This window comes from Staurois parvus, unplaced genomic scaffold, assembly GCF_062004578.1.
Source record: "Staurois parvus isolate SC_StPar_1 unplaced genomic scaffold, SC_StPar_1.0 ptg000018l, whole genome shotgun sequence".
NCBI classification, from domain to species: domain Eukaryota; kingdom Metazoa; phylum Chordata; class Amphibia; order Anura; family Ranidae; genus Staurois; species Staurois parvus.
This window is the reverse complement of record NW_028317814.1, coordinates 2,241,205-2,263,330: the sequence shown is the minus strand read 5'-3', so window position 1 is coordinate 2,263,330 and position 22,126 is coordinate 2,241,205. Positions and strand designations below refer to the sequence as shown.

The following is a 22,126-nucleotide window of genomic DNA, read 5'->3' as shown; positions in this document are numbered from 1 at the left end:
TATAGAAAGGTATATGTGATATTTTTATTTTTATTTGTATAATGTACAATACATTATTTTTTAAATGTTTTATTATCTTATTTATTTTATTTTATATTGCTTTGATTAAAGTATAGAATTAGTTCATCTGCCAGAATTAGAAGATTTAGCTTATCTCTAAAATATAGATCATAACCTGTTGTTATCATTTAGCCATTGCAGGGCATGAGATGGATCGCAGCTGACCCAGTTAGCAATGTCTGACAGACAGAGGAAACGCAACATCAAGCAGACACACTCATTGTAATTACTTACCTGAAATACAGCTAGGGAAAATCACTGGGAAAATGGCCGCGCCCATATGGGCTTCGGGAAAATGGCGGCCGAGACATATAAATAGCTGGGCATACATAGTCGTGGCATCCAATCAAATTCCCCCTGATGAAGTCACGTGACCCTGTGACGCAACGCGTAGGGGAGGGGCTCTGACGTCACGACATTGCACTGGAGAAGCGAGCAGATCCGAGTACAAGCACAGGCAGACAGCACTGCAGGGGCAGCTGCAGAGAGGTTTCTTTTTACCTACTTTTTACCTGCTGATTGCCATCCATGCCTGTTTGGATCATATATGAGCTGCATACCATCAAGTTATACCTGTTATTGGCAGAAATAAATCCATCTTGTGTATAAGGATAAGACACTATGGTCTGCTTTTTCCTCTTTTTGACCAAACATCTCATGAGCTGATATAAGGAGGAGTGAACGAGGAAACAACCCCAGGAGGGGAATTGGGAGATCCCAAGAGAGCTATTCAGTGTACTCATAGATACACAGGGAGATAAAGGAGATAACAGGAGGATCCATCCATATGCATGTCCACCTCATAGGACGGCTAGAGCAAAGGCATCATCCCATTTCATCTATCCTGGAAGGATAAAAAGCGTATTTGCCTGGATTCATTCTGGCAAATATAGAGGTGAGCATATAAGGAGACCATCTAGCACTCGGAGAAAAGGAACAGAATATCCACCTGCACATTTATTTTAAAGACTGTATATATATTTGTTTAATATTAGCACGTGCACATATGCTTTTGCACTATTAATATAGAGTATACACAGTTATATATAGGTGCAACATAGGTTTATACCGTGGCACCCATTAAGGCACTATTGCTTTAGGATTATTTACCATGCATGCTATCTATATGTATTATTTCATATGCATTTAGTGGTATAGTCACAGTTCATATTTGGTAATATTGTTATTTGATACACTATAGAAGCTTAAGCTGTATATATAAATATATAGGAGCGCGGCGCAATCTTTTTTTTTTTTATCATTTATACACACTAGCTAAGTGAGTCAGTGCAAGTGCCAGCGCACCCCATACACTTGTAGAACTTATTGAACACCTCGATTCATAATAGCTCACAAGTATTCACCATAACAATAGTAAGCAAGCTGTGATGAATGAAAGCCATTTCTGACAGTTAAAACCATTGCTTATAACAGTGATCATCACTGTTATAAGCAATCATAGTGTAAAAAAAACAAAGGCCCTGATCATCACCCAAGAGTAGTACAGTGTCATTATAGTTACACTGAACTACTCTGATGACAGTATGTAAAAAATGTAAGAAACAAAAATTGAATAAATAAAAATGAAGGGCTTCAAGAAATGAGATAGGCCATCAGTATATCATTACTGATCAATTTTTCAAATATACTGTATATACCATAGTTTGTAGACTCTACAACTTTGAGAAACTAACAGAAAAAGGACTAGTTGTGGACTCATCAGTAATGGGGAATTTGTAAATACTCGAGTAGTAATTTAAACAAAGGAGAAGGTAATCAATGGCGCACAAAAACGTCTTTATTAACACAGACAAAATTAAAAGTATAAAAAAAAAAACCACAAAAATTGTGCCACACTCCACTGGTCCCAAGTTAGGTAAATCCCCATCACGGGAAAACTCATTGGTTGAAAGATAATTGTATGGATCAGGGGCGGACTGACCATTTGGAAACTTGGGCACTGCCCGAGGGCCCGTGGTCAGTAGGGGGCCCCATGAGATGCCCCCGGTACCTTTTTCATAGGTTTTTTTTAGTTTGGGCAAGGACACAGGGGCCCCATGATCCCCTATTGCCCAGGGGCCCCATGAGTTGCCAGTCCGCCCCTGGTATGGATGACTAATTTATAAGCTATAACATGTTCTATGCTGGAAAAAAGGGCAAAAGGCATAACAAAAAACTCCTGTACCCAGACTTGACCAGCCATAAACGCCAGGATAAACCCAGCACCAGACCAAACATACAATGAGAATGATGTATTAGTGTAATACAGGGAAGGATGCACGAAAGGTAACAAAACTTCCCTCATACACTAAACACCAAGGCATAAAGATGACAACAACAGCTGATCCTAAATGTACGACCACATGTAGTCCAGAGGAGGATGTAAATAATTGTATAAGAAAAGCCTGTGATCCCCTCAGGCGCTAAGCTGTAGGGCACCATCCAGGGGAGATCCTATCAGCCCACTGTAACCTCCCTCATACATGATCAGGTCAAGGACTAAGCTGAGAAGTAATGATGTATTGATGGATGTTTCAGAGAGTAGGTATACTCTAAAGGTGGTTTAGATGGAGAGTGCAGTCCCTTGAGGGGATATAACATGTAGCAGCCATAGATAAACTAGCAATGGGATTTCCTCAAATTGGAGGTAATAGGTATAACCAGTAAACACTCAGAGTAAGCAATAACTTCTTAATCAAAGAGATGGCATTAGTTGAAGAGAGGCACAGTCCCTTTGATACACTGGGGTGGACCTGATGAGGCTTGTAAGCAGAGTTGGCAGTAACTTCTCAATTCAAGAAGTGGCATTATCTGAGGCATAGTCCCTTTGAACACACAAGAGTGTAAATGGTGTAGCTTGTAAGCAATCGAAGTACGCAGTGACTTCTCAGTCAGGCAAATGGCATTATCTGAAGCACAGTCCCTTTAAATGCACAGGGGTGCACATGGCATAGCTTGTAAGCAATCAGAGTGACTACTCAAAGAAATTACATTATCTGAGACACAGTCCCTTTAAATGCACAGGGGTGCATATGATATAACCTATAAGCAATCAGAGTGTGCAGTGACTTCTCAATCAAAGAAATGGCATTATCTGAGGCACAGTCCCTTTAAATGCACAGAGGTGCACATAGTGTGACTTGTAAGCAGTCAGAGTATGTGGTGAATTCTCAATAAAACAAATAGCATTATCTGAGGCACAGTCCCTTTAAATGCACAGGGGTGCATATGGTGTAGCTTGTAAGCAATCAAAGTGTGCGGTGTCTCCTCAATCAAAGAGATGGCATTATCTGAGGCACAATACCTTTAAATGCACAGAGGTGCACATAGTGTGGTTTGTAAGTAGTCAGAGTATGCGGTGACTTCTCAATCAAACAAATAGCATTATCTGAGGCACAGTCCCTTTAAATGCACAGGGGTGCATATGGTGTAGCTAGTAAGCAATCAAATGTGCGGTGACTCCTCAATCAAAGAGATGGCATTATCTGAGGCACAGACCCTTTAAGTGCACACAGGTGCATATGGTATCTGCTTGTAAGCAATCAGAATATACAGTAACCTCTCAGTTATAAGGATGGCCACCACACAATCCCCTTTTAGAGACAAAACGACATCTTGAAGCATAGAGCCTTGTAGATATCTATGTCAGACAAGCATGGGGTAGGAGAGTTTAAGCCACTGAGAGGAGCATCCATAACCAATAAAGGTACTTATCTTGAAGTGGAAGTCCATGGAAAGTTCAGTACAGGACCTGGGAGTGTGGTATTGGGCCATTCCTGACCGGTTTCGCCAGTACAACCAGAGGTAGGCTCAAAAGGTTTGCAAACTCCACGTTTCAACAGACTAAATAATACAGTATGCACTGATTTTGGTTATTTTTAACAAAGAAATGTAGCAGACTACATTGTGGACCAAATTTATAAAAAAAGATTTTTTGCAAAATTTTATAATATGTCTCTTATAATATGTCTCTTATGTAACGGTTGTTCATGCCTCCCTGCAGAGAAGGGCCTCAAATCTAATACCAATCACTTTGAAAATGGATGCTAGCAGGCCCAAAACAAATCACTGTCAACCCCGTTATTGGTTTTGAAGGCAAAATAAGTTGGAAATGTCATCTGATGTTATGCATCTGCTAAAGTAAGGGGCACAAAAGGTATTGATAGTTGCTGAAAAGCTTTTAAACTAAAACATCTGTATTTCACAAGCAAGAACACAGTTGAAAGTAGCTCCTGTTTAACCACACTTATAAAACCTATAGTAATTAATCCCAGTGCAACCGGATTTTCTACTTGGAACAAATGATTCCCTTATTCACTTGCAGTATTGTGATCATGTGAGATTAATTGCGACCACATACTACTGGTGTAGCATGTTTTCTATGTAGTGGGTTGACTGTCAATTATTTTAATTTAGATAATATAAATTACCTGTTTGTACCTGCTGTAAGGACTGACTGGCTACTAAATGATTTTAAAGGATAGGTTCACCTTTTTAAAAAAAATAATAAATGCACATTTTTTTTTGCAGGTTTAAAAAAAAATGTGCATTTACTATTTTGTTTAGGAGCCTGGAAAGCATTGCACCGTGATCAGCAGATTGCTGGTGCCATGCAGGACTCCTGAAGACTGGCTGTGTAAGCTGTCTGCCCGTATATCGTATGGGCAGGCAGTTTCACACTGACAGGAAGAATCCATTAACTACCACAGCGCTCAACAGAGCCGTGGTAGTTCATTGAGAACTACAAGCCGACATCCTCAAAGGATGTTGGTACTTAGTAGTTGATTCATTTACAGAACTCTGTGAATGCATGACATGGCCATGTGGGTGGAGTCCCACACAGCCGAACTCTTTACATAAAGTGACAGATGATACAGGGAACTTCCAAAACTGCTGCCACACAGAGGGCTCGGATCGCCGAGCTGCTGCAAGAGTGGGAACATATTACATATTCCACCTTAAAAACAAGTGGACCATGTAACATGTTCCCGAAAGTGAACTTATCCTTTAAGGTAAATGATTATTGGTAAAAAAAAAACAAATGTAAAGAAAAGTGTTTGTTAGATGTTAACTTTGTTAGATCTTCTGTTGGGCTTTTTATTGCTATGTGTCTAATCTGGGGTGAAACTCCCTTCACCACTGGCCATGCCTGCTTGGTAAGCACTTGGTTTTGAATAAAGCTGTATTTCCTAATTGTACATAACAGGACACATGAGAGTTAAAGTGATTGTAAATCCTCACCTTATAAAACAACCCATTCAGTTTAAAATAGAAATGAAAGGCAAAACAGTTGGGAATTGGGAAATTGAGTTCCCAACATGCAGTGCCTTGAAAAAGTATTCACATTTCCACATTTTGTCATGTTACAACCAAAAATGTAAATGTATTTTATTAGGATTTTATGTGATAGACCAATACAAAGTGGCACATAATTGTGAAGTGGAAGGAAAATGATAAATGGTTTTCAAAATGTTTTACAAATAAATATCTGAAAAGTGTGGCGTGCATTTGTATTCAGCCCCCCCGGAGTCAATACTTTGTAAAACCACCTTTGACTGCAATTCCAGCTGCAAGTCTTTTTTGGGATGTCTCCACCAGCTTTGCACATCTAGAGAGTGAAATTTTTGCCCATTCTTTTCAAAATAGCTCAAGCTCTGTCTGATTGGATGGAGAGCGCCTGTGAACAGCAGTTTTCAAGTCTTGCCACAGATTCTCTATTTGGGTGGAAAATGACAAAATGTAGACAAGGGGTACAAATAGTTTTTCAAGGCACTGTAGCTAGAGAACTGACAATGGTTGGCTCTCATGCCTAGTGTGGTCAGTTTTTATTAGGAAAGCAGAGGGACTGGCAGTAACACCAGGGATTCCACAAAGGAAGCAATACAAATGAAATATTAGTTTTACATATTCTTTAATTCTTAGACCACTACGTAATGCTCCACCTCTAAGTTATTGGACACTAGCAAATAGAAGAGTTTAACTCAGCCCTGGATAGCCTCTCTCTCACTCCTAGCATTGCCTCAATTTTTTGCTAGACTCTGTATGTAGGTGATGGTCTTGTCTCTCCCTCCTGAGAGAGGGTTTTCCTGAGATGCTCAAAATCTCTCAGCTGGGTTTAGTAGGTAAGCCTTGGTACCTCAGAGCAGCTGTGGTTATCTGGATTGGTTCCTATAGAACAAGGAAGTTCTGTATGCTGCAACTGCACTGGATCCTGTGTTGGAAGCCAACCTTGGCAGGTGGTTGCATCGCATGAGTTAGCTGGGTTCTATACATGCCCAGAACTTAGTTCTGCTGTGGCAGAGCCTAGCCCCCGAGGACCCTGTGGAGTAGATCAACCAGGATGTAGTGAAGACTGAGCCTTTAGAACTTTTGCATATGACATGTTGCCCTGATCGTGGTGGGGACCCCAGGTACTTTTTCCCCACCTCCGGGCCGTGGGGGAACTATAGGCACATTTGGTCGTTTTTCACACCATTCGTTGTATATGCATGCTCTATGGTCACTTGGCAAGTGCCACCCAGCCTATGGCATGAGAGAGCCACGAGTGTATTGTGCAGGTGCAGACACTCCACGCTGCATGTGTAGCTCAGCCAGGGTCATACACAGGTGCAGGCGCCATCTTGGATCCAGCCTCTTATCTGTCTAGACAATGGCCCAAGCAATTGGCATTTTGTGAAGCTCCATTATCCATAGCCCAGGCTGCAGTGCAACTGTGGAACCTCAGGCCTTTAGGTGGTGACAGTCTTCCTTCCACAATCTCATTCTTGGGCTAATAGTCTCTGGCTTTAAGGCAGCATCTGTTTTTTCAATCACTCCTTCAGGGGCTCTATCCTCTGGAACCTTTGTGTCCATAAAAAAATTCTGGGCTGCCTTTTCCACTGCGCTGGAAAAATTGGTATATGTATATCTGTAAAGCCTTACAGCGAGGTGACCATAAATGGTCCAGGTCTCTGTCCCCACAGGGATTACCTTGTGAGTTTCCCCTCCCACCTTTTCTAAGGTTAGAAGAAGAGGAAGTGGAGGGGGAAGGGACCAAAGAAGCAGGCTCCTCAGGGGTAGATGAATACACGGAGGATGACACTGGGCCTCTATTGTTTTGCAAACAGAGAGGACCACAGTGAATTTTCTCACAAAGGTGGTTTGCAAGATTCTGAAGCTGTCACTAGAAAAACCCTTGGGGCCTAAAGTGACACAGTCGGGTCTTGGAAAGCATCCAAACCAACCAAGTCCTTTCTGTTGCATCCTCATACCAGAGGAACTATACAATGTCTGGATGCACCTGGACAAGATGATTACATCCCACTAAGCAGTTTGCACAATACCTTATGGAGGACAGCTTCATCCAAAAGTGGGCGGTCCCAGCTATGGAAATATATGCTTACAGGTGGATGATGTACTGGTGTTTATAGACTATATGGGCAAAAAATTTGAGTCCCTATTTAAGATGTCCTTTTCCATGGCATATGCAAACACACAACCCACCATAGCATCTATAAGGATTTGTCAGACTTTGATGGTGTATGCAAAGTTATAATGCTTGTCAGGAGAGCACCCCTGCATGAAACAGCTGGAATGTATGCTTTTTGAGGGGGATAGTCTTTAGGGTAATGGATACATTTAGCCAGAAGATCACAGGAGAAAACACTTACTTTTAAAGGAGTGGCAGAAGCTTTCTTTCTTCAGGATCAAGACAGGAAAATGAACCTTCCCTGCTTCTACAAGTGGGAGGGGGGGGGGGGGAAAGGGAAGCATGGCTGTATGGACTCGAGATATTTGTCTGAGCATTGTGTCCAGAAGCTACATGCAGGAGTTTCGTATCTAAACTCTTTCATGCTGCGTTGGTCCTATTGTACTCTCAGGGAATCATTGCCCCTGTTCCAGAACCAGCAAGGTTTAACAGTTACTATTCCATCGTGCCAAAGCCAAATGGTGATGTGTGGCCCATTCTGGATTTGAAGCACTTAACCAAGTTACTGATGTTCAAAAGTTCCATATGGAATCTGTGAGTGATTGCTTCTCTTTATCAGGGGAACTTCCTGGCTTAGGTGGACATCAAGAATGCCTACCTGCACATATCAAGTTTTCCAACTCATCAGTGCTATCTCTGGGGAAATGATTTCAATTTGTGGCTCTGTCTTTTGGCCTGACCACGGCCCCACAACTATTCACCAAGATCCTTGTCCCTAAGTGTTGGCTCTCTGTGTGCCTGCAGAAGCAAATCAATGGCTGGCTGTAAGGCCAATCTGCAAGAAAGTTTGCATGTTTTATGGGATAGCTGGGTCCTCAATTAATAAAAGTTGACCCTAGAGTTATCACACCACCTGGTGGATCTGGGCCTCATGCTGGACACGGCCCTGGCATGAGTTTTCTTTCCACAGGTCAAACATTGAATTGTCCATTCCAAGATATGGGAGATATGTTCCCTGGAACACCCTCTATCCACTTTTGAATGAAATTGCTGGGGTCAATCAAAGCCTCCTTCGAGTCAGTCTCCTACGATCAGTTTTTTCAAGACTATTGCTACTTAACATCCTGACAATGCAGGGCAAATGGACTCTGTTCTTAGATAAACCCATAAATTGGAGCACAAAAACCAGGTCAACTTTGGAATGGTGGCTATCCAGTCCGGTACTTGAGTTGGGGGAAATCTTTTATCCCTGTCAGGTGAAAGGTACTAGCAACAGATGCCATCTTGTGAGGCTGGGGGGTCCTGGCAGGGCAAATCTGTCTGCTCTTCCACACTTGAGCCCCTACTCTGGGAACTTCCAATCCAACAACACCACAGCACTTGTCAAATTCCATGACTCCAACCTTGCTGAAGGTCAGAAAGCCCTCATTCTATATGGTTTACTACCACACATACATGGAAATCATGCTTTGAGAAGAGAAAGCTTCATTCCAAGAAATACTCTGTGGAAAGAGTCTTAATCCTCATGCACACTGGGCGTTTTAAAATCGCCGGTAGTATCAGCTCTACGCAATGTTTTTTGCATTTTTTTAGCGTTTTTGCATTAGCATTTAGCCATGTTTGTGTTTTTTTTACTTACACAAAAAAGTTTGCTAAAAAAAGGCCCAAAAACGCTGGTTTGCCGGGTTTTACAGCGTTTAAGCGTTTTTACAGCTAAAAAACTCCTCTAGAAACCCACTAGTTCTGGGGTTTTTTCCTCAGCCAAAAAATCACTGGTTAAAGCATTTGTGTGCATGGACACATAGAATAACATGCTGGGGAGTTTTCTGGCTGTAGAAGAAAGTGCCAAAAACAGCAGCTGTAAAAATGTCCAGTGTGCATGAGGACTTATCCTTCCATTCAGGATTGTAAAAGTCCTTGGCCCTAAAAACTACTAAGGTTCAGGTTTCTGCCTAGACAGTGCAACTCAAGGGACTGCCAGCTTCCCATGCCTTTGTCAGAGCCTTTGCACAATGACTGGTTCAGATTGTACCACCAGTATGCTCTCCGTTAACTCAGCTCGACCTCAATCTCGGGTCGTGTGGTCCAACTTTAGAACCTATTTGGGACATAACCGTCCGTCTCCTTTCATGAAAAGTTTCCTTTCTTCTTCTGGTTTATTGATTTGGTGCACCTTTAATTTTTTAAACCTTTTTACTTACTAAAAGTGAAGTCCCCCCCTCCCCAAAAAAATAATAACCGCACATGATTTTGCAGGTATTAAAATGTACATTTATTATTGATTTCAGCTGATTGTGGGTGCAGTTTCAGGCTACTGCAGAGTGTTCCTCTAGCTTTGTGTCTGTATCACTGTATGGGCTTTTCTCTTACAAAACCAGAGGAAGAATGAATGAATTACAAGCATGCTGATCAGTGTGCTTGAAGCCCATTCAAACTACAAATTCATCTGCTGATGCGGCAGGCATGACTTATAGTTCATTCATTCACATAATTCCCCATTTTGATGAAAATGTGCACAGCACTTATTATCCAGGCACTAAAATGCAGGCCCTCAATCCATAATTATAGCACGTTATACATCAAATTTTGCTGTCCACATTCTCAGAAACCGTTCCACAGCTTGATAGAACAATTGGGTTCATGGCACTGTCCAGTCCAAATGTAGAAGGCCAAATCCACTTATACAGTATATCCGGCAGTGCTATCGTCCATAGGCTTGCTTGTAATAAAAGTTCAAACATAGTCAACGTATAGAATTTTATTTGCCTTTTTGATCTTGTGATTCAGTCTTCTCTATGTCACCTAGTAACTCTGCAATTGGTTTGTAGATGTTCTCATCAATCTCTGCTTCTTTCCGAAAAACTGCCCATATCAGAACAGCTGTTATAAATAAACTGACTGGCAGTACTTTCCACCAGGGCTGCTGGTAATCACTACCAAATGATCTGTCAACAGTCCATTTATGAGGACCTGCTTTACTTGTAGAGAACTTTATAGGTATCGAACTGTTCTCTTCTGTAGAGTCTGGGGGCTTCTTAAGATGGACCATCCGAGCACTGCAGGCAGCAACAAATGACCTATGTAACCTGCAATATATAAAATTGTCATTACTGTGATTCAGGATTTAGAAAGCAGGAAGCTTTGTGAGAGCTTATCAAATAGACTAGTATAAGCACGTAACACATGATACCAGTTTAGAAGGACTAACAACAAGTTATTCTGGATGGATTGCAAAACATACCAAAATAAAACACTGAATGAGGCCCTGGTGGAATATTTATAATGACAAAGTGGCAATCAAGCAGTCTTTTTTAAAGTGCATGTCCAGCCACAACAGTTTTTTTTTGTTTTGGATAGAATGGGGAAGGACTTGAATCCCTGTCAGGTTTTTACTGCTATCTGGAGCTCCATTGAACAGATTTACCTCCAATTCCTGTCCTGCTGGTGATGTTTCATTAGACAGGAAGTGAGAGGAACTCTCCAACAGCAACATAGAGAGATTTTTTTTCTTTTTTCAAATAAAGTAGGAAAAGGGCCCGTGTAAGATTTTTTTTTTTTCTGTTTGCGTCCCTGTAGTAATTTTCTCTTCACTTCCTGTCAGGTAAAATGTTGTCAGCAGAAGAGTAAAGCTGGCCAGATGAGTCAAAAACCGAGTGTTCTGTCGACTGAAAAATGAAAATAGCTCACATGACTGTGCAATAATTTGTTTCATTTTCGATTGCGGTACAGAAATCACTTATCACAGCTGGCACACTTATGATGCAAAAAGTGAACAATTCCACGATCAGCAAAAATTTTTTTGGTTTTCGACTCATCTATGGCCTGCTTAAGCCTTTTAAAGTCTTGGACAGCAGTAATGCTTTCACACCGATGGCACATATCCCAGGATACGAAAAAGCCATTTCGGTTTTCATTCATGAAAACAGAAATGGTGCCAGATCCCACATATGTGCAGAGATTTGATACTGTCTGTTTACATTTTCTTCCATGGATGGAGGAAAGTCATGCCTCTCTGAACATGCAACATCATTATGAAAGGAAGCATTACTTTCCATGACTCATAAAACTGCATCATTCTGTTTTGGGGGGGCTTGCAGGAATCAGGTAGAAACAATCAGCTCCCTGTGACAATACAAAAAAGATGGCAGCATGTAACAGCACCTATGGCAGGACAGTGGTGTGGGAGAAGAGGACAGCACTGAACCTACCAAGTGTAAAACCTGCCGAGCTTGTAAGTACAGTTGCAAGAAAACCCCTTGGGATTACGTGGAGTTTTGCATGAATTGGGCATAAAATGTGCTCTGAACGTCATCTAAGGAGATACTTTTGTAACCCTTTCCAGCTTCATGCAAGTCAACAATTCTTGATCGTAGGTCTTCTGAGAGCTCTTTTCTGCGAGGCATGGTTCACATCAGACAGTGCTTCTTGAAACCAGTAAACCCAAAACAGGTGTGTGTTTTTTAAGGGCAGGACAGCTGTCAGCAACACATCCAATATCATCACACTGATTGGAGTCAAGGTTGGCTCACTCCTGGCTCCAATTAGCTCTGGGAGAAGTCATTAAGCTAGGGCCTCACATACTTTTTCCTCCCTGCACTGTGAATGTTTACATGTTATGTGCAATTAAACCATGGCAACATCTAATGTTTGTGTAGTATTATGTTCAGCAGACTGTGTTCTTCTATTGTTGTGACTTAGATGACGTTCAGAGCACATTTTATGCCCAATTCATGCAAAACTCCATGTAATCCCAAGGGGTTCACATACTTTTTCTTGCAACTGTATATTATCAGAGCACAAGAGGTGCATCAAATGTAATGGGGTAAAAAAAGTATTTTTTTTTCTTTTGCGAGCGCAAAGTTCTGCAAAGGGACTCTGCTGGAGCTTGGAAAAGAGAAAAGTAATAGTCCTTGCTGTGTAAGGTGGGGTCTCCATTGCAAAGGTTTTTATTTTGCCCAGAGTTAGGCTTTAAAAAGGAACTTTGCCCCCCCCCCCCCCAAAAAAAACCCATTATCTTTCACACTTACATTTGCTCTAATAATATACTTATATAATAATATACTTCCTTAGAGGTGCAACTGGTCCCCCACAGTCTCCTCTCTAAGATGGCCACAGCCGAAGGCACATATATTCGTCTCCTCCTTGCACAATGCAGGGTTAATAGCTTTTCACTGTACGTGATCACACTGAGGGACCACCCAAGGACCAAAGCGTTGGGGAAAAGAGGTTAACACTGGCGTGGGAGGTCAGGTAAGTAACAAAGCCTCTTTCTGTACACCCTAAACTTAAAGCTCAAATCTAGAAACCTAAGAATTTTCCCTTTCTGTGGGGCTGATCACACACGGCAGAAGTTACCCGTTCATTTAGTTTCGGTGTCAGTAAAACTATTACTTATCCAATCCTCAGCTCCCCCATGTTCCTTGCATTGGTCGTGATGACATCAGAGGACGTTATGCTACCGGAGCACAGGGAGTAGAGACTGTTGGGACCAGTTTAGCAGCCAAAAGGAACTTGCAGGAGAGGAGGATTGGGTAGGTAAATCTACTTTTCCAAATCTCCCTAGACATAAATGTGCAATTAACTCATGTAGTGCAGTCACAGACCCACTGCAAGTTGGAGTTTTTAGATTTCCCGGAGTTCAGTGAGGGGGGGGGGGGGAATTTCTTTTTTTTTGTGCCTTATGGTACGGTTTACCACTCTCTGAAAAATGGTCTGTGGTGGAACGCTTCAGAAGGTGGTATAGCTGCCTCCTAAGCATGTTTTTTTTTTAACTTTTATTTGCTAAATGTTTACATTGCTGATTTTACATTGTGGGTCTTTGATGCAAGCCAAGTGCTTGGCTTGTGGTTGTGCTACTGCCCCACTAAACTCAATGGGGGAGTCTGACAGGTGGTGTTACCTGTCAAACTCTGCACCCAGTGTTAAAAATGCTGCGGCATTTGTATAGCCCTGACTGGCTGTATAGTTACAGTGCAGATGAGCTGTCGGGGTGGTAAAACTGTGGCTCAGATGCTTCTTTTACTGCCCATCTGAATAAGCCCTTCATGTGGCACCAAGTCAGGTAGGCCTCAACACCCATACATGCATTGCTGTCTTGATGGGGGACATGCTTCACTGACACCCCCAGAAGTGTGAGTTATCACTGCCAGCTGTGGGTTAAAGTGAAGATAAAGACTTAAAACTTACCTGTCCTATGGTCCTGCACTGGCATCGTCTTCTGAGTGCCAGTCTTCGGACCTCTTCATTGGCCAGCGGGGAATGATGTCACTACTGTGCATGTGCAGGAAGCAGTCATCCAGGCATTCAGAGATCAGCCCGGAGCTTTAAGGTGCATGTGCAGCACAGTTTACAGAGCCGGAGAAGACAGCGAGCAGGCAGGTAGGGGCATTTTATTGCAGAGGAGACAATCTATCTTATCTCTTCTATGATAAATAGCCTGCTCACTGTTTCCTACAGTAGAACTTCAGTTCTGCTTTAAAGTGGTTGTAAACCTCAGAAATGAAATATGAACAAAGCATATCCATCTAGTGTACCTGTCTCAATCCAGAGCACTGAGTGTAATTTCAGTCTGCGGCTTCATTCCTCTATCAGATTTCCTGACACCAAGACAAAAATGGTGACAGGGTAGGGACTTCCAGCAGATTGACAGCCTCAGCTCTATTCCTGTGAGCTGTGTGGAGGAGGGGGGGGGGGGTGTCTCTTCCGTCCAATCAGCTCTCAGAGCTCTCCTCACAGAGCTCTGAAGTGTGTAATTTCAGCTCTCTGCCTCCTTTTTTCTGAACTCTCAGACAAGCTTTATAAAGTGAGCACTTTCAACAGATGTAGAAATGGCTGCAGATAAACAGGTACAACTTATATAGGAGGATTTGTTTATTCTCTGTGTATGACCTGAGGCCAGTCACTTCACTGGGTATAAGTAAGACGATCTGAAGGCAGTAGGATGAGCTGCCAATGATATCAGTACTGTGGAGCCAATTATAGTGCCACATGATTGAGAGCCCCTCCTACTGGACGAGGGCATCACAGCTTATTTAATGTACTGGCACAGAGGGGTTAAAGCTAGGGATGCGCTGATGTATTGGCTGAAAATAGTGTTCGTGGCATCTTGCCGATAGTAACAAAGGTGCCGGTAATGGCCACTGAAACGTGTGATTTTGCTCTGATTTTACCCACGATTTTACCACATTTAGGGTGATTTTTTCATAGATCATGTGACTCAAACAATGCATCAAAAACATATCACGTGCATTTCTGATACAATTTTGCTGCATTTTCAATGCATTCCAGGCCAGGTTTACATCATTGCTGTTGGCGTCTGGTGTTTTGCAGTGCATTTTTGCACACGTTTTTCGATGTGTTTTGAATGTTCTAATTTTTCTTTGGCAAACCTGTTGCAGATTAAAAATGCAAACCACATAAAAAAAATGCATCAAAAACGTGTGAAGAACGCACTACATGTGTTTTCTGCAGTATCTCCTTTGAAGTCTATTGAACAAAAAAACGCAATGTTTTGCATTTTAAAAAGTCCCTGACCCTTTGCAAAAACGCAGCAGCTCAAAAAAAGCATAGAGGTGAACATGTCCCATAAGAAACCATGTTAATTAGCACTAAAAAACACATTGATGTAAATGAGGCCTCAACAGGGAGGTGTGTTTTTTTTTTTTTAACTGACCAAATATGCACCAAAAATGCAGCAAGCAGGATTTCTTTAACACCACAAGAGAAGTGCAACGGACCAGACATACTTCAAAAACTGCAGCCTATTGGCTGAAAGGAGCTGAAAATAAATTCATATTCATTTAAATTCATGATATTGATTAACCTCTTGCCAACTGCGCTATAGCCAAATGACAGCTACAGCACGGTTGTCCAGTTCTGCTAGGGCGTCATATGATGTCCTCCCAGAACGCACCCTCCTGCGTGCCCCCAGTGGTGCGCACCTAGTGCTCTCTGTGATTAGCTGTGTCCTAAGGACACACACGCTGATCACGTGATGAGGTAAAAGGTCAATCATAGCGGCCTTTTACCACGTGATGATCAGTGCCCACCCAGAGGTGATTAACCACTTCCCTCCCAGTCAATAGGAAAATGACGGCCAGGCGGGACTCTCATCGATGAGGAAGGTCATATGACGTCCTTCCTGGATCGCGCCTTGCGTGTGCCCGCAGGGCCGTGCTGTGACGAGATCTGTCACCGGCTGTGTACCTTGGACACAGCTAAAGACAGATCTGTGTACCAGCCCTGTTGACCAATCGCACCAGGTCACATGACAGTTGTAAACACTGGATGGCTTCCTTTCATGCCATCCATTGTATACGAGTGTGTCTAGCTGTGAATGGTCACAGTGATCACATGCACAGGCTGGGCCAATCACAACCCATCTGTGTCATGTGATTAGCCGTGGCTAATCACAACAAAAAAACCCAAATTAATCAATTTTATTCAGTTAAATGCTTGCTTATAGCAAAGAAATTCTTTGCTATAAGCAATCAAATTGTGTAAAAAAAAAAAAAAAAATACTGATCACGTCCCCAAAGTAGTACAATGTTACTATGGTAACATTATACTACTTTGGTCATAGTGTAAAATGAAAAAAACAAAAACAAAAAAAAAAAACTTAAAAAAAACTTTTTTGTACTGTCACCAATGTCCCTGATCACTGCCACACCAGTTATATGATGATGCTGTACTGCACTGGTGACAGTATGTAATAAAAAAAAATTTGGAAAATAATTGTTTTAATTTCTTCATTTTCCAAAAAATTATAAAAAGATTACAACTTCAAAACACTCGCCATGCCTCTCATGAAATACGTTGAACTGTCTACTTTGCAAAAAGGGGTCATTTGGGGGATATCTGTACTGTTCTGACATTCTTGGACCTCAAGATATTAGATTGGCTGTCAGTACTTCAGGATTGATCAATTTTCAGATCTATACCATAGTTTGTGAACTCTATAACTTTCCTACAAACTAAATAATACATCCTAATTTGGGGTATTTTCCACCAAAGACATATAGCAGAATACATCTCGGCCTAAATTTATGAACAACAATTATTTATTTGCAAACTTTTATAACAGAAACAAAGAAAAACGTGTTTTTTCCCCCAAATAATTTTTGTCCTTTTTTTGTTAATTAAGCAAAAAATAAAAACCCCAGTGGTGATTAAATACCACCAAAAGAAAGCCCTAGTTGTGTGAACAAAATGATAAAAATTTAGTTTGGGTACAATGTTGCATGACCGCGCAATTGTCAAAGTGTAAGAGTACTGAAACCTGAAAATTTGACCTGGGCAGGAAGGGGGTAAAAGTGCCGATATTAAAGTGGTTAAATACCACCAAAAGAAAGCTCTATTTGTGTGAATTTTTTTAATTTCATATGGGTACAGTGTTGCATGACAGTGCAATTGTCATTCAAAGTGTCATTCAGCGCTGAAAATTGGCCTGGGCAGGACAGGGGTAAAAGTGCCTGGTATTGAAGTGGTTAAAGGCCACCAAAAGAAAGCTCTATTTGTATGAAAAAAAAAATGCTAAAAATGTCATATGGGTACAGTGTTGTATGACCGCGCAATTGTCATTCAAATGTCATTCAGTGTTGAAAGCTGAAAATTGTCCTGGGGAGGAAGGGGGTGAAAGTGCCTGGTAGGCAAGGGGTTAAAAAGTTGAATATAATACAATTATAGATCATTTTTTTTAAAACTGTGCATTTCAGTTTTCGGTGAAATTCATCCTGAATTGTCATTTCGGTGCACCGCTAGTAAAGTGGAACTAAAAGGAGCTATACTTCGCTTTCCTTCAACGGTTCCTGTCCCTCACTGGCATCTTCTCCTTGATCCGCTGCCTTCATTGGCCAGTGCGGGATGACGTCACTCCTGCGCATGCGTAGCTCAGATGACATCACAGGAGAGTGTATTTTATTGCAGAAGAGGCTCTCATACAATAAAAAGCCTGCCTGTTCGCTGTCACGGAACTTTACTTCCTCTGGTTTGTAAAGACAAACCAATTTTGTTCTCCCCTCCTCCCCCATCACTGGTCCCTCAGTAATGTTCCATCCAGCAAACAGCACATATGCAGCTCAGCTGACCATGACATGGCCGCCTTCTTCCAGTAGAAGATCAGTAAATCACCCAGTGAGAGGACTATTACCTGCCTGGCTGTATTCTACACAATGGCCACTTCATTCTTGTCTATTCTCCGCAGCTTCCACTCATCACACAGGAACACAGGCAGCCTCCACTACCACACATGCTCTGAAGGTCGCCGGAAGCGGAAGTGACTTTCACAGTACGTGTCTCCATGTAGCCGCCATAATAAGTCCTGGCAAAGTCACTGGTTAACGCCGCACAATACTCGAGACTTGTCTCTTATAAAACATAATAAAACATGGAATGTATGAATAGACTATAGGTAGGAATGTCTGCCATAATATCCCGTGAAAGCTTACGTCTCCCACTTGTTACTTGGCAACAAGCGAAGTACCACAAGTACTAGGCAGCCCTCTAGTGGTCTATTGGCGGTACAATGCAATTACTACAGCGGGCAGCTGTGAAGTCCTGGGCGGCCCTCTAGCGGTCATCCATGGTTCACTGCAATGATATATATATATTTTTATACTGTTTCTATGAGCAGACGATGAATCTTAGACTGTCCTCTAGTGGTCATTGGTGGTACAATGCAATTACAACAGCGGGAAGCTGTGACGTCCTGGGCGGCCCTCTAGCGGTCATCCATGGTACACTGCAATGATATATACGGTATATTTTTATACTGTTTCTATGGGCAGACGATGAATCTTAGACTGCCCTCTAGTGGTCATTGGTGGTGCGCTGCAATAACATATTTTTTATAGCGCTACATAACAAGCGGCTGATGAGTCCTGAGCTGCCCTCTGGTGGTCATTTGTGGTGCACTGCAATGGTATATTTTTATACTGTTACTATGGGCAGCCGATGAGTACTAGGGAGCCCTCTAGTGGTCATTAGCGATACACTGCAATTACGTCATGATCGTGCTACTACGGTTAGCCATTGAGTCTCGGGCCGCCCTCTAGCGGTCATTCGTGGTGCACTGCAATTATATATTTTTATATTGTTACTATGGGCAGCCGATGCGTTTTAGGCAGCCCTCTAGTGGTCAGTGGTGGTACACTGCAATTACGTCATGATCAGCCAATGAGTCTCGGCCCGCCCTCTAGCGGTCATTCGTGGTGCACTGCAATGATATATTTTTATACTGTTACTATGGGCAGCCGATGCGTCTTAAGCAGCCCTCTAGTCGTCAGTGGTGGTACTACAATTACATGGCTTTCTTCTACTGCTATGAGCAGCCGATGAGTCCTGGGCCGCCCTCTAGTGTGTGATATAGGCAATCACTGTGTGCAGTTTGGAAGGTAAATGTCACATCTGCTATTTTCTTCCTAAAACCTATACTTCATAGCAGACAAGAATATGTAATCATACAGTGTGATAACAGGACCCCTCCCCCATTTGCATTTCCTCCCACTGACACGTTTTTTTTTTCCAATTTCCAATGAAAGCTGCTATTTATCGTATTGCAAGTGCGCGTGCGCAGAACCAGGCAGCCAGTGCGCGTCCAGTCCGCATGCGCCGTCTCTCAGAGCTCCTTGCCGGTGGAGGGGCGTGGTTTGTGAGTGAGCGGCGTGCTGAAGAAGGAAGTCAGTGTGTAGTCAGAGTGGCCACGTGAGTTGTAGCCGGGTTGTGTGTGACTTTGTTATTGTTGTGTGTCCATGGCTGGGTGTACAGAAGAGGCCCTGCCACACCTCTGGAGGGTTAACGATGACTGTTTAGTGGGGCAGTGTGTAGTAACCCATAGCAACAAGTCAGTTCTCACTTTACGGCAGCCAGCTGAATGAGCCCCCAGTGCTGTGCTGTGTGTATGTCTTTCTGCTTAGTTGTAGAAACATGTCAGTCTCTGTTTATGAATCACACCTGTAACCATTTCATGGCTGCGACGATTTTGTCAGAAAAGTAGCTTTTGCTGCGGACAGTTCACGGTTCTTACAGGGAAGATTTGGAGTCATACCGCGTTGCATTTACCACGTCAGCCATGGAATTTATTGGACCAGCCTGAGCCTGTGTAAGCGTGCCCGTTCCATACCCGAGTGATCACTGCGGAAGTGGAGTAGCACTGTAGTAGTTGCCGCTTCAAGTGACCCATTCATTTTCTGGTTCTGAGCGATGGCCCAGCTACATGGAAAGCACAGGAGGGGGCTCATTCAGCATTGGCTCCATTCACAGAATGCCTTGTATTTTCCCCAATGAATGCAAGGTTTTCTCTGATTGGATGAGGTTTAGATTACGACATCACCCCCTGCCTCTTCACCTAGTCCAGTGGTGGGCAACCTTTTTTTTTCAACTGAGCCAAATCTCGCCAAAACCACGATTGAAATTTATTTTGAGAGCCACATTTTTAAAACTGAAAATACATCCCCCATATAGTAGTTCATCCCCCATATAGTAATTCATCCCCCATAGTAATTCATCCCCCATATAGTAATTCATCCCCCATAGTAATTCATCCCCCATATAGTAATTCATCCCCCATATAGTAATTCATCCCCCATAGTAATTCCCCCATATAGTAATTCATCCCCCATATAGTAATACATCCCCCATAGTAATTCATCCCCCCTATAGTAATTCATCCCCCATATAGTAATTCATCCCCCATATAGTAATTCATCCCCCCTATAGTAATTCATCCCCCATATAGTAATTCATCCCCCCTATAGTAATTCATCCCCCCTATAGTAATACATCCCCCATATTGTGTCAATTCACTTACCTTTGCTCCGCGCGTTCCTCTCGCCGTGTTCCCGCGCCGTTCTGGTCTTCAGGGTGGACTGTGAGAGGAGAGGAGTTCGTCACTCTGCCCCGCCTACATCCTGGCTGCCCCGCCTACATCCTGACAGCTGCAGAGTCCTGACTTTTGGGGCGGCCGCCCGAGAGGAGGGAGGGGAGCGGGCGCCCGGCACACAGAAGAGCCGCATTTAAGTTTGTAAAGAGCCGCGGCTTGCCGACCACTGACCTAGTCCAGTCAGAGAACACTGTGCATTCATTGAGAAAAAGGCACAGTCTCTCAGGTATGAGTAGGGATGAGCTCAGGCATGTTCATCCAGAACTCTCCTGAGCCTTTCCACCAGGAATCTGTCAAGGCCACCAAAGTATCATAGGCTGTGGTGGCATACTCTGCCCAGCAGCAGTATGTTTGCAAGGGGCATGTGTAGCGGGGAATGCCTCTCCCGCTTATTAGCTGACAGCTTCCTGGAGGGATAATTCAAGTAGGTTTGGACTCTGAACACATAACATGGAAATGGCACATGCTGCATTTAAAAGCCTAGAAAAAAAATGTTACCTGGGAGCTTTATGCAATCATTCCAAAAAGGATATCGCATGAAACACACTATATTGCCAAATGTTTTGTGACGCCCCTCCAAATCATTGGATTCATGTGTTCCAATTACCTCCATGGCCACAGGTGTATAAGATCAAGCACCTAGGCATGCAGACTGCTTCTACAAACATTTGTGAAAGAATGGGTCGCTCTCCAGCGCTCAGTGAATTAAAGCGTGGTACCGTGATAGGTTGTCACCTGTGCAATAAGTCCATCCGTGAAATTTCCTCCCTACTAAATATTCCACATCAACTGTTAGTGGTATTATAACAAAGTGGAAGCAACTGGGAGCAACAGCAACTCAGCCACAAAGTGGTAGGCCACATAAAATGACAGAGCGGCTCAGCACATGCTGATGCACACAGTGTGCAGAAGTCGCCTACTGTCTGCAGAGTCAATAGCTAAAGACCTCCAAACTTCATGTGGCCTTCAGATTGGCACAACAGCAGTGCATTTATGGAATGGGTTTCCATGACCGAGTAGCTGCATCTACTGTAAGCCGTACATCACCAAGTACAATGCAAAGTGTCAGATGTAGTGGTGTAAAGCACGCCACTACTGGACTCTAGAGCAGTCTAGACATGTCTTCTGGAGTGACCAATCACGCTTCTTTGTTTGGCAATCCGATGGACGTGTTGGGGTTTGGCAGTTGCCAGGAGAACGGTACTTGCCTGACTGCATTGTGCCAAGTGTAAAGTTTGATGGAGGGGGGATTATGGTGCGGGATTGTTTTTCAGGGATTGGGCTTGGCCCCCTAGTTCCAGTGAAGGGAACTCTTAAGGCGTCAGCATACCAAGACATTTTGGGCAATTTCATGCTCTTAATTTTGTGGGAACAGTTTGGGGATGGCCCCTTCCTGTTCCAACATGACTGCGCACCAGTGCACAAAGCAAGGTCCATAAAGACATGGATGAGTGAATTTGGGGTGGAAGAACTTGACTGGCCTGCACAGAGTCCTGACCTCAATCCGACAGAACACCTTTGGAAGAAGAATCCCAGAAGAGTTGAAGCTGTTATAGCTGCAAAGGGTGGAGCAACTCAATATTGAACCCTACGGACTAAGACTGGGATGCCATTAAAGTTCATTCTATTAAAGTGCGTGTAAAGGCAGGCGTCCCAATACTTTTGGCAATATAGTGTATGCCTAGGTGCTTGATTTTATACACTTGTGACCATGGAGGTGATTGGAACACTTGAATCCAATGATATAGAGGGATGTAACTTTGGAAATATAGTGTATACAC

The 22,126-nt window shown here is 42.9% G+C and overlaps 2 protein-coding genes across 3 annotated transcripts in view; one reads left to right on the top strand and one right to left on the bottom strand.

Moving 5' to 3' along the window:
- Positions 1 to 9,716: 9,716 nt before the first annotated feature.
- UQCC4 (ubiquinol-cytochrome c reductase complex assembly factor 4) lies at positions 9,717 to 17,759 on the bottom strand. Of its 2 annotated transcripts, none has more exons than XM_089682042.1 (2): positions 17,616 to 17,759; positions 9,717 to 10,554 (listed from the first exon to the last, which is right to left on the bottom strand). In XM_089682042.1, exons 1-2 carry the CDS (start codon positions 17,648 to 17,650, stop codon positions 10,227 to 10,229), a joined length of 363 nt encoding a protein of 120 aa, XP_089538168.1. In that variant the 5' UTR covers positions 17,651 to 17,759; the 3' UTR covers positions 9,717 to 10,226. The 2 variants fall into 2 exon arrangements, with proteins under 2 accessions (XP_089538168.1, XP_089538176.1); XM_089682050.1 differs by having other exon boundaries at positions 17,620 to 17,730.
- A 1,286-nt stretch (positions 17,760 to 19,045) lies between these two features.
- CHLSN (cholesin) overlaps positions 19,046 to 22,126 on the top strand; it is a 523,051-nt gene continuing 519,970 nt past the window's right edge. The window contains exon 1 of the mRNA XM_089682029.1: positions 19,046 to 19,168. Coding sequence (XP_089538155.1) covers positions 19,071 to 19,168 — 98 coding nt within the window. The 5' untranslated portion in view covers positions 19,046 to 19,070. The remainder of the gene's footprint in view (positions 19,169 to 22,126) is intronic.